This window comes from Egretta garzetta, unplaced genomic scaffold, assembly GCF_000687185.1.
Source record: "Egretta garzetta isolate BGI_Z169 unplaced genomic scaffold, ASM68718v1 scaffold5, whole genome shotgun sequence".
Lineage (NCBI taxonomy): Eukaryota > Metazoa > Chordata > Aves > Pelecaniformes > Ardeidae > Egretta > Egretta garzetta.
In genome coordinates, this window is record NW_009259707.1 from 5,389,444 (window position 1) to 5,414,404 (window position 24,961).

The 24,961-nt window shown below is 42.9% G+C and overlaps 2 protein-coding genes across 6 annotated transcripts; both read left to right on the plus strand.

Annotated features, from left to right (window-relative positions):
• The first annotated feature begins 6 nt into the window (after window positions 1-6).
• Window positions 7-8,711, plus strand: TXNDC9 (thioredoxin domain containing 9). 3 transcript variants are annotated; one of them, XM_035894352.1, is made up of 5 exons: window positions 7-247; window positions 1,456-1,672; window positions 3,902-4,020; window positions 5,918-6,172; window positions 8,546-8,711. In XM_035894352.1, the coding sequence occupies exons 2-5, from the start codon at window positions 1,484-1,486 to the stop codon at window positions 8,661-8,663; spliced, it is 681 nt and encodes a 226-aa protein (XP_035750245.1). In that variant the 5' UTR covers window positions 7-247; window positions 1,456-1,483; the 3' UTR covers window positions 8,664-8,711. The 3 variants fall into 3 exon arrangements, with proteins under 3 accessions (XP_035750245.1, XP_009637247.1, XP_035750244.1); XM_009638952.2 differs by lacking the exon at window positions 7-247 and adding an exon at window positions 254-498; XM_035894351.1 differs by lacking the exon at window positions 7-247 and adding an exon at window positions 490-577.
• Window positions 8,712-8,811: 100 nt separating this feature from the next.
• On the plus strand, window positions 8,812-24,950 carry LOC104126380 (lysozyme g). 3 transcript variants are annotated; one of them, XM_035894348.1, is made up of 9 exons: window positions 8,812-10,018; window positions 10,654-12,586; window positions 13,376-13,541; window positions 14,580-14,685; window positions 19,974-20,050; window positions 21,413-21,502; window positions 22,536-22,732; window positions 22,987-23,125; window positions 24,193-24,950. In XM_035894348.1, the coding sequence occupies exons 3-9, from the start codon at window positions 13,490-13,492 to the stop codon at window positions 24,321-24,323; spliced, it is 792 nt and encodes a 263-aa protein (XP_035750241.1). In that variant the 5' UTR covers window positions 8,812-10,018; window positions 10,654-12,586; window positions 13,376-13,489; the 3' UTR covers window positions 24,324-24,950. The 3 variants fall into 3 exon arrangements, with proteins under 3 accessions (XP_035750241.1, XP_035750242.1, XP_009637248.2); XM_035894349.1 differs by having other exon boundaries at window positions 13,450-13,541; XM_009638953.2 differs by having other exon boundaries at window positions 10,654-10,713; window positions 11,609-13,541.
• The last annotated feature ends 11 nt before the right edge of the window (window positions 24,951-24,961 follow it).

The following is a 24,961-nucleotide window of genomic DNA, read 5'->3' on the forward strand; positions in this document are numbered from 1 at the left end:
CGCTGGGGACCTCAGGCCGTAGCGGAGACCGGCTGGGGGTGATTTTCCGTTTTCCTTCCTGCTTGCTTGGGGGCGAGCCTCCCTGTGCCCCGGCTGAGCGCGTTTCCCTCCCTCCCCGGAAGACCTAGCGGCCCCGGAGCTGCGCTGTCAACGCTCTTGTTTCCTCCGGGAACACAAGAAAGGGGGACAGAAAACACGGGGAGACTTTGTAGTTCGCAGTTTCGGGGAGAGGGACTCCAGACAAAAGGTACTGCAGGACAGAGCAAGCGCGGCTGTGACACGCGTGGAGTGTGGCAGCAGGCGTAGCGCTGCTGGTGTTGCATTGCCCTCAGGAATGCTGCCCTGACGTTGGTACTTTGCCCACAGCTGCTTAAAAAGCTTTCTTGCCTCTGTACGCAAGGCGGTGACAAAGCCGGTGGCACTGGTGGTTTGGCTGCTTTGAAATACAGAAGAGTGCTGTGGAGCCCGAATTCAGGACGTCAGACCCGTGGCCTGCAGGTTGAGAATCTCATTAGGCTGACTGCGCATTGTCCCCCTTCCAAAATGATCACTCGCTACAGTAATAGTGTTTTGTAGTGTAAGTTTTTTGGAGGGAACCATCAATTATATTGCTCCACCTCTTCGTGCGTGCTAGTGTTAGTATTTTGTGCCTTTTGAAGTGTTTGGACAGGGAGAACTCTACAGAAAATTATTTTAGCTGTGTTTCTTCACACAGCAATTAGGTAGTGGTTGTTGGGGTTTTTTAAATCCGTTCTTTGGCTGCCATAGGGTGGTGTTTGCAATAGCAGCTTTCTTGTAGTAATTGAAGCAGTGTATTGGCCTAAAGCATTTGCTGTTGAGTGCTTTGTCTTTCTTTTAGCTGAGGAGAGGACTGCTAATTCAGTTTTAAATATGTTAATATGCATCAGCTACCTAAAGTAGTTGGGTTTATACTACTGGCAGAAACTTATATGCTGAGCATTGCTTAGACTTATTCTGAGACATCGTACACCTCCTCCCAGTAGCTTGGAGCTTTACAGTTGCATCTTATAATTTCAGAATATTTATTAAAGTTCCATGGATCTGGCTCAGGATGAGTGTTCCTTTGGAACTGGCGAATTTTACATTTTTATATTGACAAGTGATTTCAGGTTCCTGTGCTTTCAACAGCTGCCTTTGGGATTGAGAGAATAGGACTTGACTGGTATCTTTGTTGCCATCTGTGTTCATCGTGAAAGTATTCTCCAAAGGGAACCCCCTTTGGACAATACAGAAATATAAATAGCAATATAGAAAAGAACTGTCTACTGGTGTCTACTTCAAATAGCATAGCATTTTGTTTCTCTACAGTGTGAACTGTAGAGAAACAAATTAAAATTAAAAGCCTGACCTCTCTACAGTGTGAACTGTAGAGAGGTCAGGCTTTTAATTAAGTGTCTGTATAAATGTTAATTCCATGTATTGCTATTTCCACAGCTCTGAAGAGATCACTTTTGAGTTAAAGATGGCTGCTGATACCTCTGTTGAAATACTTCAAAAAGTTCTGGAGAATGAAATACTTCAGACTACCAAGGTTGTGGAAGAACATCTGGATGCCGAACTGCAGAAGCTGGACCAAATGGACGAAGATGAATTGGAATGCCTTAAACAAAGGAGGCTTGAGGCACTAAAAAAGGCTCAGCAGCAGAAACAAGTAATTACTGTAGTAATGTAGACTCTTGATGTGTACAGTGCAACAAGCTTCTTGGAAATCCTAGGGAAACTGTATGTGTGAACTAAGTGTTTTGGAGTTGTTTGGGGGTGGGTTTGGGTTTTTTTTCCCTTCTTCTTCCTCACCTTCCTGTATTTACTAAATTATGCAGGAAAGCGCATGTCTGCCACGTGTGCATGCTTTGTGTTTTTTAACAGGACGAGAGAAGAACCTCTGTGATTGTTTACAATGAGGATAGGATAAAGAGTCTCGTACAAAGATTTGAGTGAACATTGCTGTCTGGAAGCATAAGCCTTGCAGGCAACGTAATCATAAGCCTTTAGGCTCCTTAAGCTTCTGAATTCTGGAGGTTGTTAGTTATGGCATGTAAGTGATGCATGCTCTTCTTTTAAGTTATTTTGTAGAAGAATGATACGGGGTCTTTCCTTGTTCCTAGGGTGGAATCATTTGTCCCGCTCCTTCTAACCCAATGAAATGCCTTTGTGCTCGTTTCTTCTTGCAAGAAAGGAATTATTCTTTGGTCTCCAATACCTCAAGCTAAATTGTGGTCTTTATGCACCCCAGAAAGTCTCTTTGAAAGTAGTTCTCAGCAACATTTTAGTAACATGGTGTGAGACCTGAATTGTAAATAGGGAAGTCATAGGTTTCTTAGCTTATGCCATCTAAGCAAACCTAAACAAAGAAATAGACTGGGTTGCAGGGGAGGTGACTGGGTTGACAGGAGATGCTCTGGCTGTGGTGGAACCCATAAAAGCCAATGCCATGTTTTGAAACGGGAATGCAGTAAAACAGCATGGCATGGTTGGGATGCTGGAGAACAGGCAGCGTTAGCAGCTTTGATTCCTAAACATGGAAGTAGAGAAAGTGTCACGCTATTTCCTTGTCTTCAGAAGTTTGGTTTGTGTTTGATTCTAGTGTTTTTCCTTTTTCAGAAGTCATAACACTCGGATGTTCTTGGATGTGAACGTGTGCTAGTTCTCATGCGATAACTTGTTCGTGTCACTTCATCTTAAGTCGCTGTTCTCATGCATTTTCAAATACAAATTTGAAGTAGGATTCTACTTAGTAAAAGGAGTAAGCCTCCACACTATTCTGGAACAGGAGTGTGCAGAGGGGAATTAACGCGTACCCACTGTTGAAGGATAAGTCAGTTCTTGATTTGCATCAAGATTACTTCTTCATGTGCTCATACTTCTATGCATTATTAATGCATACAATGTTCAGGAAATTCTTTGTTCTATTCTAATACAGCTTACAGGATATTTTTGGTTTGCTTGGAAACCTTCCCTCCCCATCCCCCAGTCTGCTAAGACAAAACTGCAAGATCAAGAACAGTGATTTATCTAAATTTTTGTTTTCTCCCACTGGAAACTAAAGTGTTTTGTCAGGTTCTGTCATACTGCACTACTTCTAATAATTTAGCTTAGTCTGCACTTGTTTTAATATACTACAATTAACTTTCAGTATTGTACAAGCTGGGGCTTTTTCTTAAGTGCATTTGTTGAAAGTCTAGAAGATTAGCTTTTTCAAAACTGTATTTGCACACTATTTCTCCATACGTTTTGTCACTAATGGTATGTGTGTGTTTCTGAATGGTTTTCTGGAAGCCTGGCTCATACTAGGCTATCTTCAGTGTATATTTGATAAATATCACCCATTGCAGGTTAGTCAGTAGGCTTTTTTTTCACTGATCTTTTCATAGAGGGAAAAATTAGAAGAAATCCATTTTAGTATGTGTATGACTCAAGTATGACTTGAGTCAGTTTTAGACAAGAGTTCTCTGAGTGTACAAAAACATTTTAGAGAGAGTAGCCCAAGCTGTCAATTAGCAGTTTTCAAATGCTGAGAATTTTCTTGTCGTTGGTGTTCTCTTTGGACTAGTCTAGTTTTACTGGGAGGCTGTACTGCAGAAATTTATGCAGCTCTGAGATTTGTATTTCCAAATAAGTAAGGTAGCTTTACTGCTCAGCCACCTATTTGTTGTTGAGAAAGAGGTAACCCAAAAGTATTGTCTAGCCTAGCGGCATTTGCATATTTTCAAAACAGAACTAAAGGGGGGGGAGTAATTTTTTTTCTCCTTCTATTACCATATGAAATGGGTTTCCACTACAGGCCCCCTCTTTTACATTTCTTCAAAGCTGTAGAGCTTGCATGACAGCTGCAGGACTAACAGACTCCATACTAATTACTTCCTTTTATGTTTTTCAAAAGGAGTGGCTTTCGAAAGGACATGGAGAATACAGAGAAATCCCAAGTGAGAGAGACTTTTTTCAGGAAGTCAAAGAAAGTAAAAACGTGGTTTGCCATTTCTATAGAGATACAACTTTCAGGTATAGTAAATAAGCTACGCGCAAGAAACCTTTTGTTTATAGATGTCTACAAAACCAGACATGTTCTTTTGTTCTTTCAAATCACACAAATAAATAGGCATTTATAGAAGTATTCAGATTCCTTCATTTTCCAAATCTTGCTCCCTTCTCAAGACATCTGATTCTTTTTAATGTTTTTCTCATTCCAGTTAATCAGTTCATGATTTGACAATGATTAATACTCTGTTACGCAGCTGATTAGAATATAAATGTATCACTTCTTTGACAATATTTGAGAGAGTGCTGTGTTTCATCATTTAGAGGGAGCCAGGTCTGTAAATGTAGTAACTGTACAGGAGCAACGTTTCAAACAGATTACTCTGGTTATTCTAGACAGAGATATTCTGGACAGTGCTGGCAAACAAAAATATAAACAAAAACTTGTCCAGGCATCTTCAGAATTTAACCTTTTACTATGAAAGGATCTATGAATACCAGCTACAGCTGCTTTTCCTTTGTGCCTGTGCCTTTGTGACTATGTCACTTTTTTAGGGTGAGGAGAGACCTGTATCTGAGAATATGTCCTGACTCAGAATAGGAACCTAAAATAAGATCTGTCAGTTCCTTGGAAGAATTTCAGAAGTTCTGGATTGTAGGCTCTTCCTCAGTGGGTCTGTCTCAATGTCTTCTGTTAAAATGCAGTTGCGAAGTAGAGTAGTTTGTTGAAGGAGGAGCCAGTTGTCCTGGTTTTGGTTGGTTATTTTGGTTTTTTTAACACCCAAGGTGTTCTGTTCTCTCTAGCTTATAGAATATAAACTGAAACAGCCTCAATGTGAGAAATTGAAAGAGATCAAAGCTGGATTATGCAGTGGGTATCTGTCCCCTCCATTTTCTAAGTTAAATGCTTAAGTTTCAGAAATATCTGAAGCAGTTGGCTAGCTTTTACTCAAAGAAGTTGAAAGACTGTCTCTGCAAATAAAGTAGCTTAGAACAGGTTTGAGTTGTTTGGTTCTTGTTTCTTGAACCAACAAAATCTGTAGACTCAGAGAGGAGAAAGAACTTTAGAGAAAGTAAACTGTAAAGTGTATTGTGCTGACAACCAGCTTCAAGCTTGTATGTCAGGTTTACCAACTACAATATCAAGTTGCTTTCATCCTTGCCCACTCTAGCTTTTTGATCTGCTCAGCTTTATTGAGTTAAAGGACAGACACATCACAGAGTACATGCATCTAAGCCAAACCACTTAAAGAAGGCAATCCAGAAAGTTGAGATTGCAGATGACAAGTCCACAAATCTCTGCCATTTGACAAGTATTTTGAGCAGCTCATGTTACTGTCCCTTAGCTGAGAAATAATAATTGTATGCTTGTTCCTATTCCATTGCAACAGAAAAGTGCAATAGCACTACTGAAGCAGTCTGTGCAAATCATTTCCCTGCCCCAGTACAGTGAGTTGCTGCATCTCGGTTGTGGAGGTAGTGACTGGGAAAAAAAAAACACCCACTGTAACGTGCTGCAAGTACTTCTCTGAAGGTGTGAAGTTTGTTACAGAGAAATTTTTCCAGCTGATAGGCAGTGAATCTAGAGCAGGAAGAATAGAATCCAGAGGGAAATTTTATCAATACATGCAGGCCTCAAGAAATGAGAGAGGCTTTCAGGTGTATGTGAGAGTAAATAGGAAGAAATAAGAGAAATGCATGGTATAATTGTGCAATAAAGGTGCTCCAGACTGTTATTCTATTAGTCATTAATTCCAGCTACCTTTGAAACACAGTTTCTCTTTAAACTAAATTCTTAATTACAAATGTCATATCTGAGGAATTAACATGGTAGAACTAGCTCTTTACTGTTCCTTTTGAACTTTCTCTAAAATACATGTTCTTCAACTTATTGATTTATATTTTGGGGTTTTTTTCACAGGTGCCAAATAATGGACAAACATTTGACTGTATTGGCAAAAAAGCATATTGAGACAAAATTCTTGAAATTAAATGCTGAAAAATCTCCTTTCTTGTGTGAGAGACTGCGCATCAAAGTAATTCCCACTCTAGCACTAGTAAAAGATGGAAAAACACAAGACTATGTTGTGGGCTTTACTGATCTCGGTAACACTGATGACTTCACTACAGAGGCCTTAGAATGGAGATTAGGCTGTGCAGATGTAATTAATTACAGGTAATGAATTGTTTTATGGTTGCTTTATTTTCAGATACAGTGCAAGGAGAACATGCTTGCAGACAGGATAATCTGTAAAAGTTTGTAATTTATGTATGCTTAAAACAAGTGAGTTTAACCCAGTTATTTAATCTGTGTACTTTGGCAAGGGAAGAAGACATTAGAATGAGCGTTACATTGTCCTTTTTTGATAAAAATAAACAGTTCTTGCCATGACGTGTGTAGAGTAGCTACGCTGCTCTGATATGGCCTCTCAGAGTCATGCATCTACTGTAATCCTTTCTAAATCAGCTCTAGTTGCTTAAATGTCACAGTTGCAATGCAGTAAAGTTTGAGCATTTTTAATCCACTTCACAGAAAACTGGGCAAGTTATCCTTAAACTGCATCTTAGTCCATATTACATACATGAATACGTTTGGGTTTTTTTTTCCCCAATGAACAGTGCAGAAAGTGAAAATAAGTTGCAGAAGTATAAATACATTATTTGTGTAGCAGTACAACATAATCATCATAGATCACACATTTAAGACTACAGGATAGAAGGCAATAGAAGACAACCACAATACCCTAACTTTACAGGAATCACACATTTAAGACTACAGGATAGAAGACAACCACAATACCCTAACTTTACAGGAGAATCATTTACCAGAACTTTCTGCTTTGCTTCTCAGTGTGGCTGGCTAAAACATCATCTTTATCTTTTTGGGTTAATTTTGCTCTTTTTTTTTTTTTTTTTTAATGCCTTTGGCTTTTTTATTTTAAACTTCAATATCTGAATTTATTTCAGTGTCTAATTACCAAATTGTGGCAAGAAGTATTGTTATATCTTAAAGGCAAAGAAACTACTGCTCAATTTAGCTTAGTAGGTGTTGAACTTCAGATGAAATGACTGAAGTGGAAATTTGTAGTTCAAAACAAGTGCTAATACCCACTTCCCTGTTCAGTAACAAGCAAATACACAGAGGAGCAAAAGGCAGCTTGGTTATATATTCTAGACAGCAACAGCCTTTTATGGGAGAAACCTTTCAGTGGAGTTGTACCAAGCTGCATTGAATTTGCTAAATGTTAGTACATTGGCTTACGGCAGAATTTTAGTTCCTACTTGGCTCTGCTAGTGCTGTGTATTCTGCTCTTAGCTTCCTGTGGAGTGGGGAAGTTGTTCCATTCTTTGTTCATTTTGCCAGATCCTGAGATTGGTACGCTGGCTTTGCAAAGTGGGCCACGGTAGCTGCATTGCCCAGGAGATCCATTCCAGGAGACATCCATTTGTGTACAAATGTTGCATTTCCACACTGCTCTGAATGTAATGTCTCACTCTCTGGAGTTCCTGAAAAGGAGATAGTCCTCCTCAGAGCCTAGAAACAGTTCTTTTCCTTGAACCTGTGGGATAGCAGATGGTGAAAGGATATACTGTATTTAGGGGAAAAACTGTTCAGGTCACATTGCTTGACCGAAATCGGGATTTGAGTGGGGTATTGACTTATTACTGTCATGTAATTAACTAGCAATCAGTGAACTGTACATTTAAGATCAATATCAGCAAAATGTTGTTTACAGAATCTTAATACCTACAAATTTCTAAACACTCTTCTATAACTAGTTCCAGAAGGTTCTAATTGCTCACTCGCTCACTGACACTTGGATGCAAACCCCTCACAGGTCATGTGAGTGAAAGCACGCACACCATTTTCTGAGCAAGGGGAGGGGATTCCCCTCCTTGCTCACCCCCAATGTAGGAGATGTGGGCGCTCCAGCTTTATGCGAGCACCTGCTGTTCCCAACAACACGTGGACCCACATACTGGTGAGAAAGCCCCCGCAGGGGTCATAGATGGACACTGAGGCTTGAGTCTCTCCATGCTCCCCTAACTGGAGCGTAGCGTCCAATGGGGAAGCTGCTCTGTCTGGCCTAGGCGGAGACAATATGAGGTGACTTCTGGCAATACAAAACCCAGTTTTGACTTGTCTGTTTCTACTCCAAAGTCCCTGTTACAAAATTTTAGCTTCTTTTGTACTTCCGGCTCCTCATTTGTTTTGAAAAGTCCATCTGTAATTCCCTGGTTACTGTTTAATCTGACAGAAGGCTGTCTTTAGCATGATCAGTTTGCACCAAAAGCCCTTTCAGACAGTTTTTGTCTAGAGCTCTGCTCACAGGTGCTGTTTACGCTTGCAATTCTGTCTTAACTACAGTTATGCAGGCCATTTTGTCCAGGATGTGCTGTGCTAGCAACACCGCAATGCTACTTAGGGTGGCTTTAGGGAGTAGGGGTTGTGTTCTCTTGCAATGTTTTCCTGGAAAAACAGGTAGTTAGAGATGCTCCTTACTGTCCGCATGAATACGGCTTTAATCAATGTCTTCTTTTCCTCTAGTGGAAACTTAATGGACCCACCTTTTCAAAGTCAAAAGAAATTTGGAACAAGCTTTACCAAGTTGGATAAGAAGACCATCAGAGGAAAGAAATATGATTCAGATTCTGATGATGACTAGAGGAACAGCTAAATGTATTTGTAAATCATCTTTTGTTTATGCTTGGTACATTTCTAAGAATGTTTTTTACAAAGCTTACTGCTTTTCATTACATCTGCACATAATGCTCATTTTTCTATACAGTTTTATACAACTGAGTCATAGCAGAAAAAAGCTTAAATATTTTTTTTTCCTCTTTTGGAAGTCATTTGTAATTAAAAATCCTGAGTCCTAAATAATGTGACAAATCATGAACTTTGTCTTAAGTGTAAGTATATGAAATGTTTTGAAGTAACTGTTAGAAACAACTGTACCAAGTCACACCAAAGGTCCCTCTGGCCCAGCATCCAGTCTCAGTGGGCCAAAAGCAGATGCACAAGGAAGAGTGAAACAGGGTAAGCAGATAGCAGTGCTTCCCCAGAATATACTTCAAGCAATCTGTGGCTTAGGGAATTCTGTATCTGCGAGCATTTGTTGGTTAAAATCATGGAAGAAAAAAAAAATCTCTTTAAATCCTCACAGTGTCCTAGCATCCACATCATATGATAAGGAGTCCACAGTTTAGCTGTGTTGTGTGAAGACCTACTTCCTATTGTTTTCCTTGAATCTGACAGTTCCAGGTTTTTTTCTAATTTTCATTATTAAAGGAGATGATAGATGCCTTTTTAAAAGATTTTTCCCTATCAGTTCCTCTTCCAGTTGTCTCTTTAAATTTATTATTAATTATATAATCAGTAAAGCACCACAAAATGAGTAAAGGAATTGTGCATTTTAAGAAATGAGTGCTTGTCTTATGGTGCCATATCATGACATTGAATAACCTAACCTACGTTGCACTGTAAGTTATAAAAACAGTTGTAACTTCTATGAATTCTGAAATAGATGGTCTAGAAAAATGCCCTTTTACCATCTATGTACACTGCATGTTAAAGCTGATACAGCGGGTAATAGCACATAGCAACAAGCATACTGAAAACAGCCTTGTTCACAGGTTTGTATAATTCTGTGGTTTTGAATGTGTGGATTTTATAGCAGATGCTTTGTACAAGAGAGTAGAATAGAGAAAAGTATTTGGGAGGAACCTTGATCTGTTAAATTTAGATCTAGTGCCGCATACTGTGTACTGTTCTTCAGTAATGGACAGAATTTTCAAGGAAGATCTTCCTTGGCACACAATGTAAAATTTCTGGCTAGTTGATGAGTTTTCTTTCTGTTTTTTAAAAAAAAAAAAAAAAAGTTTGCTGTGTTCTGAAGGACCCTTTTGAGGTGGTACTTTGAATCCAGTTGGCCCAAAAAGCAGTGAAGTGGATCTAGTCAGTCTTGCTGCCTTGTAGTGGAGAACACTTGTGATTGGGCCAGCCCAGCAATATATCTCTGTAAGTAAGTTTAAAAAATCAGACTTTATTTCTGTTCATGTACATTGAAATAAAATTATTTTAATTCTAATGGTGACTTTTGCATCTTTTCAAATAAGGTGGTTGAGGTGCTGTGGGTTATTTTTTTTCTTTTAATAAGGTCCATCAGAAAGTTGCATGCTCTTTCTAGATTTCTAGCAAACTACATATAGTTCTGTCTTACGACATCGCTTTGAGAAGGCAATCAGCTTAAGATGTACACAGCTGCCCGTTAATCCCCTAGAAGCATAAAGCAGACTTGCTTTGAGTTGATCTCCTTTTTAATGCACAAACTCTCTAAATGCACTAGAAAGGGCTTCCCCCCCATCCAGTTGCAAGAGTTTTAATTTAGGAAACCAATGTTCCAACAGTATTTTTAAGAGTGCCTTAGCAAGACTCATCTCTAAGTCCTAATTATGTTGAATAGGCTGTGGAAATATAAAATCATGTCTAGTGTAGTTGCGTGCTGTGTGGAAATAGATGTGGGCTTGTCAGGATTCCAGCATAGTGCGTCGTTACAGTTCCATGTGTGAATAGCCCCATTACAAACTCGGTGTAAATGCTAGTCAGAGTCTGTGGTTTCATGTCACTTTAAGCTGCTGATTTTTTTTTTCTAGGTTAATCTTCAGCTGGACCTCTTCCTTCATCTGGCTTGGAATATGGCCACACGCACTCCAGTGCGTATTTCTCCATGATAAAAGGGGCTTGCAGGAATGTGTGGTTTGGGTAAAAGGGGAAGTTGAGACTGTTTGTACTAATAAGTTTAAATTTATTTTGAAGTGGCAGCCTCATAGATCTGCCTGCTTCGAGTCTTTACTTTCATGTCTGCTTTCTGCATTTTCTGTCCCGAATGAAGATTAAATCTGTCTTTGAACGGTCCTCTTAGTAAGATGTCCATTCCTGATCTGCATATTACTTCGAGATGAACAGTCCAAATCCAAGCATTTTATTTAGGCTGAAACTTAAAAATTCTTGAAGAACTGGAAAATTCTTCTAGTTTGAGCGAGGAACAAATTATTCTTCTATGGTAGAGCTCAGTGATTTTGCAGTGCAAGTTAAATAATGAAGTGTCCATGATAATAAGACCTGGGTCAGCAGGCTAGAAGCGTAGGCAATTTGGAGAATGCCAGCTCAGACAAATGTCAGCTGTAGAGACTTGGGAAGCTCAAAGCTGAACTTTGTCAGTAGCGATCTAGTGGCAATATGGCTGATAGATGAGAAGATGATGACAACGATACACAATATCTAGAAAGGACGCAGGTTGCATGTGATTAATTGCTTACAGCAGATAGACCGTATGTGTAAGGACATGACTAAGGTTCCTGAGCCTTACATCACAAAATGGTACCTGGTCTGGCATGTGTTAGCCATGAAAGGGTATTATACAATAAGGAGATGAGAAATGTTCACGTAGAGCTTTTGAAGTTATGGGGCTTATGCATGAACTCAGCATGTAACTTCGGTAATGATTAGTGCTTAAGCCTATGCTTGATGCTTGCATGAAGTAATCGTAAAATAAATGGAGGCAATAATAACCGAACAAGATCTGTGTTGTTCGGCTCTTAACTCCAGGTTATTTGGATTTGACTGGGCACCCTTTGATTGCTGATTGATCCCACATTATGCTTGCGATGGTCTGCTCAAGACATCTACCTGGAAGTTAGGTGCTGAGTTGAGCTTTGGGATTTGGGAAGCATGAAGAAGTCTGGTCCCTGGAAGAGATGGGAAGAGAAACAAACTCTGGAGAGGACAACAACTGAGCAGCTGCTCTCAGACTCCATTAGTAGGTTGGATTGCCTGCAAGTGCAATAGGGGTCATTGCGGGAGGCAGACTCAAAAGAGGAATTGGTGCCTTCCAGTCCTCGGTTCCAAGTAATCCACATTGTGCTATTTCCTGTCTAGAAATTTGAAAAGGAATACTTCTCTACAGAAATTTCTGTAGAAAATTTGGGCATTGAACAATAGTTTCTAAACCAAACCCTTTGATTTCCAGGTAAGAGTAAAGCCAGTGTCCTCAACCCAGTGTGACGGATACTGTCGTTTTGTCTCTCACATGCACACAAACAAGCACCAGCTGATGCAGAAATAATACGGCTTTTGTACTCATTGCATATTCAATAGCTGTGTATTCCACTTTTTAAAAGGAAAATTTTGTCAGTCGTGGGTTGATCCATCTGTCTCTTTAGAACAGCTGTATACGACAGTTCAAGAGTGAGGGTTACACTGCAGAGTTTAAGGAAAGCCTCTCTCTAGGAACTGGTGGAAGTGGAGGGTGCTTGATGTTACAGTAGACTATTTTGGAACTGTTGTGAGGGGATGTTGCCCCTGAGCCCTCTTCAAAGGATAAATAGATTGATAGGTTCCATCACATTTGAGTAAATTACTGCTCTGAAGGTCTGCTCTGATCTTCTGTTCTTGGATCATGCTTTGGAGCCTTCAGTGTTAAGCCTGTCTGATACGATTGCGGTGATCCAAGACATTCCAGTCTCCCAGATGCTCCTTGTCATCCATCCTCCTTGGAGAGCACCATTCTGTCGTCCACTGCAAAAGGTAACATATGCCCACACCTTCATCAATTTAAGCCAACACATCAAACTAGCTAAAGTAGTACATAAGAGATCAAATCATCACCCAAAAAAATCTTGTTCAAATTTGGTGGATTAATTTTAAGTGTATGAGAGGTTTTTGATGCTTGTTGATGGAAAGGGAGTAGTTAAAAAAACTTGCTTTTAGAGATCCCACAAGGTGCATATGTTCTAATGCTATGGGGTTTTGGATTAGCTATTACAGCCATGGCTTGAGCTGCCTAAAATAAACTGCCACTGATGCAGGAGCCGTGTATTTGTGTCAGCTCAGTGTTGAATCTGTGTTAATATACTTGCTTTTTTGAACACAACCTGTTCAGACATCATCTGCCTGGTGGTGTGATTTCAATGTGTGACTTACAAAAAAGGTTTAAAAATTAACTTCTCTGCTTCACAAACCACACAATCTCCAGTAACCATTGGCTTTTCCCAAGATGACATTCCATGAAAATCAGGTGACTGTAATACACAAAACCACATCAATTCCTATCCTGATCATCTTCCTCCTGGCTAATTATTTCTTTTGTTAGTGTGCTGCCCTGGAAAAAAGTCTGAAATTGTTTCCTGTTTGGTTTCTAAGATGTTGTCAGTCCTCAATGCTTTGTATCATGAATTCCAGGCACACAGAAATGCTCTTAATGGTTATCATGATTAATGGGTAAAGTTAATAATTATTAATGGGTGTTAGTTTGACATCTCTGAGTCACGAATGTCCTATCCTCATTTTGTGTGTGTGAAACTAAAACAAACCTAGCTCTGCTGAAGGACCTAGGAACATCAAGAATGAGGTGCTCCAGTATCTCATTTCAGGCTCTTCCTGGAATCCAGATTTTGGGATTAGGTGTGTCAGTTTCCTCTCCAACGGGCGATGCCCCAGGGCAGGATCCAAGGCGTACAGAAGGCTGATGAGCGCTGCCAAGGTGAGCAACTGCAAAATATTTTACCCAAGTGTGGCATTCCTCTCCACCCTCACTTCTGGAGCGTTGTACAGTGCAGCGTCAGGCTTGGGGGACTGGAAAGAGGGAGCAAGAGAAAATGCAACTTTGTAGCTTATGGCTTGGAGAAGAGATGGGGTTCTCCTCCCTACTCCCAGTGCTTTGAGTATTTTCCACTCTTACTACAAAATATTAAGTTTTCCTTCCCCCCCCCCTTTCAATATGAAACACCAAGGCAGTCTCAGGAGCATGAAACTGATGCAATCACGTCCCTTCAGGGGCCCTAGGGCCATTCTCTTGTCTTCCCAGCAACTTCCCCTGTGGCTCTGGTGCTCTCTGCTGTGCAGTAGCACAACCTGCACAGGCAGAAGAATGAACACACACGTGGCCAGTCTTGGTGAGGGGTGTAAGCGCTTTCCACAAAAGGGGGGTTAGTGTAGGTGTCTGCCTTCGTGAGGTTATCTTCTAAGATCGGTCTTGCTTCTGCCATGGCTGGTTTAAACAAAGTGGGCATCGCAGCCACTTTTGGTGAGTAAATGCATGCATGCGTGCTGCAAACTCCCACTCACCCAGAGATTTTGGCATTGGGACGCAGAGTCCAGAACCAGACTTCAGGATATAAGGACCACAAGCTCCTCTGGGTGGGCCACTTTAGGCTCAAACAGGAGCGGATGTACATCACAGCCAAGTACTTGGGACACAGTTTTGGAGCATGACAGTGTTTTGATTCATGCTTTACGAGGATAAACCCTCTCCTGGCTCGAACTTCAAATGACTTGCTTTACGTGATAGATCTGTCTTTAAGCTGGGGTATGAACTGAGGTCTCATAAGATCTAGCCCAGTGACCTCTTTGCTAGAACACCTTCCTACAGTAAAATTCAAAGCCTGGTTTTAAACAACAGAAGGAATCTACTTTTTTCCTCCCTCATAAACACTTCTGGCCTTAGTTAGGTTACATGATGGCTAGCGAGATGCTTTGTGCAGAGTGGACTGTCATTCCAATGCCCACCTGCGTTCTTCAGAAAGGAAGAGATTGGGGCCCTCAGCACCCGTTCACTTCTGGACACAGCGAAAACTGAGAGCCTCGCGTCTCATGAGCTTGAAGACCTTCACTATCATTGCTTACAGGTACACTAGACGTAGAAAAGAAGACCTATGGAAATGTAATTATTAAACTGGCTGTATCCCTTTAAAAGTTGGGAAAGACGTCTCTGGAGGGTTGGTTTGAGATGATGCTACAGGTGCATCTTTAACTGGCCAGTTAGTGGTAGGCATCCAACGTGAGTCGGCTGTTGTGGGCAGCTTCCCTATAAAGCAGTTGCAAAGTCTGTGAATACCCGGTGTTACCTATAATTACATCCCAGACAAAAAGAGCAACCTGGGAAACGCATCTGCCTGCTGATGTTATGAAACCAGAGCTGAATCTCACAGCAGAGACAGTAATTAGCATGGGTATTGTTCCAGGTGATTTTAGATAGTATTCTCACCACCCAGTGAAACGTGATGCTATAACCTGCAACAGGAAAGAGAATAGCGTGTGCAATATATAATGCTTTTCAAAATTATGCTCCATTGTGATCATATCTCCATTAAGTGGAATGGAAAAACAAAACAACTCACTTGGTAGACCACTTGGCATGAGGAAAAAAAAATATAAAGCGAAAATCTACGAGTAGGAAAGAACTGGTGGTATTGAACCTTGGTGTGCTTTAGATCTCAGGCGTGCTCCTTTCTGGCATATGTAAAACACGTGGAAAATGCTATTCTGTCAGGTAGCATTTTTTTTCCACTCTGTACCCCCTTTAGCTCAGTGTAACTGACAGTGCCAGCAAAAGACCATGGGAACACCGTGTCTGTGGTCACCAACTGCAGCTTTTTGCCAGGATGCCCCTGTGAATACCGGGAAGCTTTCCTGCTTCTTAAGTTTAAGAACATGCAGGTATCATTTGATAAGTGAACTTCTCTCCTTTCCTTGACTTTCTATCCCCTCCCTCCCAATCACACACTGTGCTGACCAAGATCCAGTACAAGGGAAACGTACTGGCATCCTTTGTGTTTAAAAATTACACAACAGCAAAAGGAGTTTAAAATTATAGGGATGGGGTTTTTTTAAAAAGAATTATAATATTTGTGTCCTTTTTCTTTCATACTAATTTTATAATGACATCATATTTCCATGGCTTTCATATGTTTTCCCTACTACGAAGCATGAGGGCTAGCAACTTGCTGTCCTTCTAAATGAGAGTCTCGGAATATGATACTAATCCAAAAACCTGTGCTTCTAAACAAAATACCGAGAATAATAAAGAAAACTATAAAAAGAGGTATGGTAGTGTTATGAGGGAAAGTAACACTTCTCAGGGACATCAGTCCAGCGCATTCCTGGATATCCCTTTATGAAGTCCAGCCATTTAGAAAGAGCTGGTTTAGTCATAGACACAAAGATATCTTCGACCTCATCCCCTCTTCAGCCTACCAAAAGTTGCTGCTTTTCGTCTGACAGCTGTGAACATCCCTTTGGTCGGGTTATGGGCTGTCAGAGGTAGTCCCTACCTGACTCTTCACATCATTTTCCAGATTAAACCTAGCATAAAAAGGAAAAATTGTGCCGTACTAGTGACAGATGCAGCCCACTCCCAGGTAGTGGTTCGCCTGCATTCGGCGCTCTGGGTTTAGAGCCCCACAAAGACCTTTGAGCAGAAGATGGTGTCTTCTAACATCTTGCAGGCCCCTTTACCTGGCAGTGCCTCAGACAAGCGTGCCGGCTCAGAGCCCTGCCCCATTCAACCTCTGTGGGCTCAACCTTGTTTCCACAGAGGCTGCCCGCTTTCGGCATTCACTTTAAAACGCAGTCGGCAAATTTTGTGAGGATAAAGAGGTTTTTAGCAAGAAAACGTCCCATTCATAACGCTGCTGAAAAAATATCCTCTTCTTTGGCCTTATACTGGGAATTGTGCAAATACAAGGAATCTGCCCTGGGACCTAGGAGCATACAGCGGCACAGATAAAAATAATTGTATTTAAAACATAACATGCACCATTCAATGAGTAAATAAAGAGCAATGCAGAGCAGGCATTAAGAATTCATGTGGTAGTATTGTGAAATGTAGAAAATCTGTGATTACATGGGTAATAAATGAGAGAGAAAATACATAGCAAAGACAAATAGTATTTAAATTCAAAATTTATCTTAAGGACCGTCAGCAAGTGGCTAACATATTAGGAAAGACATCTTACTTAAGGTCAGAGGCTACTTTTCAAAAAAAGGTACCAAGTCACCAGCATGAGCACAGGTTCAGTGACAGAGGAATGCTAGTTTGTTATCACTAACATGATACTCTTTTTATAAAAGGTAACTGGATTTTAATACTGCATTATTTCCACCTATTTTAGAGAACACATCTCTTCTAACACAGATCATCTTGTTCTATAGAAGGCAAAGGAATATAGCTACTGGGTTTGTTGCCATCAAGCTGTGCACTCAGACCTTTTCCCAGGTCATTTCTTCCGGCTTTCCTCTCCCCCAGCATTTCTTCAGTCACTATTTCCTTTTGAAAGGATTAAAGCCACACTGTACATGTGATGTCTCTATTTTCTACATGTTATTTCCAAAGATACCACATAGATTCTTACCTTAAATTATGTCAAACATTACCTTTTGCTATTTAAAATGTTAAACCCCAGTAAAAGAATTAAGTGACAGTCCAGTGTGAGGTACCACAATATCAGGTTTGCACATGATGAATGAATGCCTAGCCTTGTTGTAATCTTTGGGAAGATGACTATTGTTTCCATGTTTCACCCAAATAAATGAGTTTCATGCTTAAGATTCACCTTAACTCACATCCCAGCCCTCCCGTAACAACAGGGCTAGGTTCTCCAGTGAAGCTTCCCTCCTTCATACTAACTCAGGATCTAAGTCCATGATAGTCGTGTTTATTGATTTTTAAGGTGACAAGGCCCACTGGATCATCTCCTGTGCTTTACAGATTAATAGCGATTGCTTGGTTTTGAGCCCAGTAGTGTCTGGCCAAAAAAGTGTTTCCTACCTGCCACATCTCAAGCCCAAAAGAGAGCAATGGGAATAGATGGATTTGTGATGTATTAAATAATGAAGAGAAAGCTACTCAAAGAAAATCTTGCTTTTCTAGCCTCCACGCATGCTGGGCAGAGTCTTGGGAAAAGAAAAATGTGGGGAAGGGGACAGGATCAAAGGGCACTGGCCTCCCAGATTGCCTTTCCATCTCCGAGTGACTGAGATGTCTTACATACATGAAAACTGTCTCGGCCACAAGGCGCAAGTCTTTCAGAGACCCCCTGTGTGACCCCACCAGCTTCAGCTGCTGAAAGACTGGTTCCCTTCCTTCTCATTTCAGCTGCAGCGCCCTGCCTCCCCAAATCTGAAGGTCAAACCTGCCTCTGCTCTCAAAGTATTCAAGTCTCTCTCCTGAATTAGGCTTGCTGCAAGCAATGAAGTAGTGAGATGCTTTTCTTTAATTGCCCTTTTTGGAATTTGTACGAAAGTATGGTACACAACTAAAAGCTTGCCAGTCTGGAATCACTGAGGATATGAGACAAAAACCCTTCCAGAAATGCGTCCAGACTGATCTGAGATGTAAAGCAAGAAGAGCACTAGACAGGGATCTGATTTTTGCCTGGCCTCTGCCACTGATTCACTGCAATGCTTTCTGCAAATCATTTATTGTGCATCAATGTGCTCATTGATGGGGGAAAACCAGTGTTTATTTCCTTTCATAGAGTTGTCCTGAGTCTTACTAACCACCGCTTGTGCAAATCTTCGGATGAAAGGAATCATAAGAGTTCTAAGCTCTTAATGTATATTACTTATTGTACTTTAAAACAAATGTCATCACACTAGGTAGGAATTAACATTCCAAAGCCCGTGGGGTGGGTACCTTTTCATACACATATATATAAAAGTCATCAAGTGACCTGCCTCAGAGGAAGGCTGATTGAAGACAGGTGAGTCTGAATTCACTTATAGAATATTTATTTAGAGCCAGAAGCTTTGATTTTGCTTTGATTTAGCATTTTGTCAATATTGTGATTGTTACATTCTTTTGACTTAAGGCCTGTGGTGATTTTTGTGATGGGAGGGGGAAAAAAAGACTGATAACTTAAAGCTTTATAATACGGCAATTTTCTGCATGTGGAAACAGCTACACCCTGTGGCTTTTGATGGGGCCCCATATGGATTTGCCATTGAATGAATAGGTATTGGGTCAAGCTTTATTGATCCAGGCTTGCAAATACTCACTCCTTGAGCGCAATCTGAGCTACTGGGTGTACCCAACTCCAGCCGGGGGTGTTTGTTGGCCTGAATAAGCTCACTCAGGACAAGGGAGTCTTTCCAATGACACTGGTGGACTATTTGTGTTTGTGCATCCATGCAGTTTGGTTTGCAGTAGAAATACAGACTAGAGAAAAGGTCACACATTATTAAAATCAATACGGCATTTTCAAGTGTTAATAGCATTGCATGATGATTGCCTACAAGACTTGTGGTGTGTTTTGTATACGAAGCCCTCTTGGGGAAAAAGAAACATTTGTAAGCCATAAAAAATGCTCAGTTTAAATGCACTCACAGGCAAGTACAGTCAATGTTTTTTCCAGTTGGTGGCTACTATCGGATGACATTTGGAGATTTTATTAATAAGTACAGCAGACACATTTATTACTAAAGTGATTATCTGCCATTATCACAGGCAGGAATTAATGCGGCAGTGTTATTTCACCAGCAAAATCTTTGCCTTGTGTGCTTTTAGCAGAGAGGGTCATATTGCTTGATTTTTGAAAACTCACTTTTCCAAAGCCGAGCAAGAATTCCACTGTCTTTTGAAGAGAGAGACAAAGGAGGCATGCGCTCCGTAGCACATTAGACTTCAAACACCTACATAATTAAAGCAAAGGCACTGTACTGTCTCATCATAAAGACATGCTACATGTGTTCAGGAGGGGCCATGTGAGCAAACAATATGAAGTGACAGCAGTTGAAAAATCCCTGCTGGCCCAGGCTGCCGACGGGGCCCTCCCGTCTCCTGAGCTCCCCAGGCTCAGCCCCTCTGTCTTGATGCGATGGTGTAGTGGCACACAAGATGGAGGAGACATTCAGCCACGGGAGAAGCCCATATCCCCCAAACAAGGAGGAAATAAGGAGCAGATGGGGCTCCCATCACTTGCTTCTCCTCCCACCACCACTCACTGAAGCTGATGGCTGCATCCCGTGCCAGGGGTGAGGGGGGAAGCATGCTGCGGGGAGGGTGCCTCCATTCCTCAGCTAATACCACCCCTATCTGGAGCCTTGGGGTTGGAGCTTTTGGCACGCAAACTTTACTACGGGGCTGTTGAAAATCAGTACTGATTTCTTCACATTTTGCAAACTTGTGTGTTTCCAGGTCTGCCGGGGCAGCTGAGGAGAGAGCCATCACCATGATACCTGCACTGCTCTTGCTGGGCCTTACGGCCCTTGTCGGTGAGCCAGGGTTTGGGTTTGGTTTGCTGTCGAAAGCCCCCTGGGAATGGTTTGCAGAGGGACTGTGGAGAGGAGGCGTGTGGTCGGGCCTGAGGTCCCCTTTCTCCTCCCCCTCTACTCTGCCCTGGTGAGACCCCACGTGGAGTACTGTGTCCAGCTCTGGGCTCCCCAGTTGAAGAAAGATGAGGAACTCCTAGAAAGAGTCCAGAGGAGAGCAACTAGGATGATAAAGGGGCTGGAGCATCTCCCCTATGAGGAAAGGCTGAGAGAGTTGGGCTTGTTCAGCCTGAAGAAGAGAAGACTGAGAGGGGACCTCATCAATACATACAAATATCTTAAGGGTGGAAGTCACGAGGACGGAGCCAGACTCTTCTCAGTGGTGCCCAGTGACAGGACAAGGGGTAATGGGTACAAACTGAAACATAAGAGGTTTCAGTTGAATATGAGGAAGAACTTCTTTACTCTGAGGGTGACGGAGCATTGGAACAGGCTGCCCAGGGAGGTTGTGGAGTCTCCTTCTCTGGAGATATTCAAAGCCCGCCTGGATGAAGTCCTGTGTAGCATGCTTTAGGAGAACCTGCTTTAGCAGGAGGGTTGGACTAGATGATCTCCCGAGGTCCCTTCCAACCCTTGCGATTCCGTGATTCTTCTGCGGAGCACTATAAAACCTGGTGTGGCTGAAGGTCCTCGGCTGCCCTTTGAGGCTGCTTGCCGCCCACCAACGTCCTTTAAACCAGCACGCTGGGAGCACAGAACTGACACCAAAAGGCAGTCACAGGCATACCTCCTCTTGATTTTCTCTGCCTACTCAGAAATGGTCTCACAAATGTCGCAGGCTGTTTGATGGAGGCTCTTCATTCCTCAGTTTCTGAGGAAGCAGGGCAATTTGCCCAGGCTGAGGCAAGCACTCTCCTGAATTAATTCCTCAACAAGTTGCAGAGGGATACAGGAGACGTTTCCAGCCAGGGTGCTCAGGTACCACCAGCTGTCATTTGAGGGGGCGTGGACATTGGAGGGCACTGAATGGGAAAAACCCTCTGAAATAACTGCAGATACTGTTGTTCCCCTCTGCCAAACCAACCTTTAGACCTAATGGGGCAGACACCTGTTCATGTAAATTGTCACCAGTTTCACTTGCTTCAACCTACCAAATTAGAAACGAACAAATTTCTATTCTCTAGCTTTCTTTGATGACATTACTGCTGGAGAGCAGGGGCAATGATACAGGAGTGGCCAACACCAGCTGATGTGGGTTACGGGTCTGGATGAATCTGTCACGCCTGACTTGTGCTCACTTGCAGCACATGGTACAATTTTGCTCTGAGATCTTACATGTTCAAACACCTCTGTTCAATTTTTCAGTTCCATCCATGAGTTACAGTTGCTATGGTGATATAAGTGCTCTTCAAGCCCCCATGATCTCCTGTACAGCCGTAAGAGCCCCAGACTGTGGTAGGTATCATTCATTCCTTGACTTGTCAAACTGTTTGTACCTGACAGGGAGATGCTTCACCTTCCATTATCGCCAAATTAAATGGGGTGCAGCTATTCAATTAGCCAAAAGGGAGAAAGCAACACCTCCTCCCCCAAAATGGCAGGTGCTGCAAAGCCTCCAGACGTGGTGGGAAGCAGCAAGGAGAAACCTCAGATCCCACAGTCAGGATCCTCAACCAAAGGGAAATGGCGCAACCCCTTTTCAGTCAAAATGGCTTTTTCATCAGCCAGGCCTTTAGTATCAGCATCCTCACAAAACCCCAGGGCCTCTCAGCTCGATGGGGAAGACGCACAGAGCCTGGTCCTCAGTGCTGGCACGTTGGCTGATCTAGCCAGTGGTGACCTGCCAGAGACACATTTTACAGGTCCCAAGTTTGTAGCCATCGTACCTCTGGGTGCCTCGTTTTGGTAACTCCTTCCCATTTCTCTCTTTCTTGCCTTGTGTTATTGTTCCATGCCACTGCACAGTTGACTATGTCAGATTCATATTGCTGAGGCCTCCGGGGACTGTAAGGGGCTTTGCCACATTCTCGGACGTAGGTGCCTTAGACACCCGATTGCGAGTGTCCAAGAATGGAACTTGAATCCATTTGCTTGTTTCCAAACAGTTCCAAAAAACCCCCCACCTTTCTATACACAGACTGACAAGGTAGCTGTTACTGCAGTTTGGCCGGTCAGTAGTAACACACCTCACTTTTTTCAAATGCAATTTGAGATTTCACTTTTCTGACTCCAGAGACATATTTCCAGCAGTGTGGCAGCAGAAAAGCACATGAAACGCACAGCCCCAGCTCCTGAGAAGCTGCCCTCTTCCCCTGGTCATCCTCGTGTACCGGCCGGCAGCTCCCTGGCCACAGTCAGAGCCGATAGATAGAGCTGTGCTTGTTCCTCAAGTGCCACTGCCCAATTCGGTGTAACTGCATTCTCCTCAAGGAGAAAGTGAGGGGTTTGGATGGGAGGGTGTGTAAGTCTGCCTTTTTATATGCCGCAGGACTTGCCATGTTACGGAGATCTGCTGAGGCAGACATCATACGCCTGAGGAGATATGAGATCCCAATTAAGAGAGTAGCCAGAAACCTGTGCTTGGACCCAGCGCTCATCGCTGCCATCATCTCGCAGGAGAGCCGCGTCGGCCAGCTCCTGAACAACGGCTGGGACCAGACTCGGCGCAAGTATGGCTTGATGCAGGTACATCAAGGCGATAAGTATGAGTAACAGAACAGTAATGGAGTGTATATCCCAAGGCTTTACTTCAGCAAATGACTGTTCTGCATTCAAGACAGTGCTTAAATGCATCCTCTCTACATCAAAGGTTGTGCTTAAGTGTTATCTCGAGTAAGGTCACTTCCATGAGTCACAGCCTGGGAGCACAAAGAAGAGGGGGAAGCTACAGTGGTGGTTATGTTCAGAAGGAAACCCATTTTCTTGCTTGACTTTTCTAGCTTGGCAGGCAGCTACAGCAACCTTTTGGATCATGGGATAGTGAAGAACACATAAATCAGTGCTCAACTATCCTGGTTCGTGCAATTAATGAAGTACAGGCAAACCATCCTACCTGGACCTGGGACCAGCAGCTGAGAGGTATGCGATGGGCTACACACTAGAAAGGGGCACGCTGAGCAATGAGAGTGCTGTGCATTTGTTGGTGTCACTTTTAAGGGAAGAAGTGCATCAGCCTGGCAGATCTGGCAGCATCTCTTACCAAAAAAAAAAACCCCAACCCCAGAGTTTTCTAGTTTAAAAGAGGCAATCCCAAAACAGCAGACCAGCAAGAGGTTTGAATATAGATGCAAGCCTCCCAGCTGTCCATAGGGCCTCCATGTTTCTGCCTGCAGAAGAGAGACTGTGGTGGGACGCCAAGCTCCTTGGGTGGCTTTGCTGCAGTAGGAAGAAGTGGGAAACCAGCCCAGCCTGGAAGCTGCTGCAGCGACATGGAAGCATCCCATGCAGGGCTGGGCGAAGGTGTCGGGCACAGCCTTGGCAGGTTGCCCCTTGACTTCTGTGACAAATGCCCACAGTGGGCCACTACACTGAGTGGCTGGGCCACCACTGGTGAACAGACAGATCCAGGACCTCCTTAAGTTCCCTGGGAAAGGCCTTGTGCTCAGTGAACAAGGCCTTGTGCTCAGTGAACGTGGGCAGGTCTCAAGTTATCCTCTTATCTGTTTATCCTACAAATGAAATGGCTGTCAGGTGGATAAATAAAGTAGAAACCAAGCAAAAAAAGCCACCAGGGAAGGTAGAAATTGAGGCACTGCAACACAACAGGCTTATCATGGCAGGTTATGTTGCTTGTGTCAAGAAAGCTTGGGATCCAGGTTTGCTTGTAGTCCCTGTTACCTGCCTGCTGGTTTGTTCACCCTTATGTTATTTCTTGCTCTCCCATCCTTGCCTTTTTAGGTTACACCCTTTTCTGGGATTAGCATGCCATTCCCACCTGCATTTGGAGAGAGTCATGGGTTCCTTCACTATAGAAATAAGGTTTATGCAAAATCAGTCACTTTTTGACAATAATGCACAGCTAGTAATTTCCCAAGCAGTTGTGTAGGTTTGGTGAAATGCATGGCCCTTTTGGCTAGGAATTTTTACTTCTAAATTTCTATTTCTTACTTACAAGCCCATAACAACTCCTTCTTAACTCTTTCCAGGGGGAATCTGCACCTACCATGCAAAAATGGGCAACATCAATGTTTATGAGGAAGACCCATGCAATGGAGACGACTACTACACCGCTAATGTGATTAGGCGAGCCCAGTTCTTTAAGAGACATGGGTTCTAGCCCATAAACCTGCCCCGCCACCAAGCCTCTCCTCTGCATAGACTAGCCCAGTAGTGATCGTAGTACCCAGAGCAGTTCCTCAGGATTCCTGTCAGGACCGATGCCGGTGGCACTGGCACCAGCACCTCGCTCTCTCTGGCAAACCCCAGCTCCCTGCTCACCGATGGACAAGCTCAATGCTGCCTTCCAGGGGACCTGCAGGGATGAGAAACCACAAGCTCAAGACCTTTGAAAGGCAGATGGGGACAGACCAGCAATGTTTAAGTGTTGAGTGAGGAAGGTGCCTCTTCTCATTCGAGCTGAACCCAGGGCTGTTCGTGCATCCTGCAGGTGCAGGCATGCAAAGCAGCTCTCCCTGGGCATCAGCTGTGCTCTTCCCATCTCCTCCATCCATCTCCTTCCCTCTCTCTGGCCAATGAGGGGGAGAAGCCTCTGAGTTGAAATCTCCTTTCCCTTCGATTGTGCTAGCTACTGAGCAATGAAGAGACTTCTCAACAAGCCTCTGGCCGCTGCATGTTTCTGCACTGGCTGTGTATTCCCATGGCCAGTCTTGGTGGGGACAACACTAAACACGCTTCTGTTAGTCCCCCAAGCCATGGAGCCCATGGCCATGGTGGGGCTGGAGACCTCTCCTGGTT

What these genes read in the sequence shown, in the direction of transcription:
- TXNDC9 (XM_035894352.1), top strand. Translation starts at nt 1,484, where the DNA reads ATGGCTGCTGATACCTCTGTTGAAATACTTCAAAAAGTTCTGGAGAAT. An exon ending in AGGCTCAGCAGCAGAAACAA is followed by an intron (nt 1,673 to 3,901) that starts GTAATTACTGTA and finishes GTTTTTCAAAAG; the next exon opens with GAGTGGCTTTCGAAAGGACA. An exon ending in GCAGATGTAATTAATTACAG is followed by an intron (nt 6,173 to 8,545) that starts GTAATGAATTGT and finishes CTTTTCCTCTAG; the next exon opens with TGGAAACTTAATGGACCCAC.
- LOC104126380 (XM_035894348.1), top strand. Translation starts at nt 13,490, where the DNA reads ATGCCCCAGGGCAGGATCCAAGGCGTACAGAAGGCTGATGAGCGCTGC. An exon ending in TTCACTATCATTGCTTACAG is followed by an intron (nt 14,686 to 19,973) that starts GTACACTAGACG and finishes GTGTGTTTCCAG; the next exon opens with GTCTGCCGGGGCAGCTGAGG. An exon ending in CTGGGACCAGCAGCTGAGAG is followed by an intron (nt 23,126 to 24,192) that starts GTATGCGATGGG and finishes AACTCTTTCCAG; the next exon opens with GGGGAATCTGCACCTACCAT.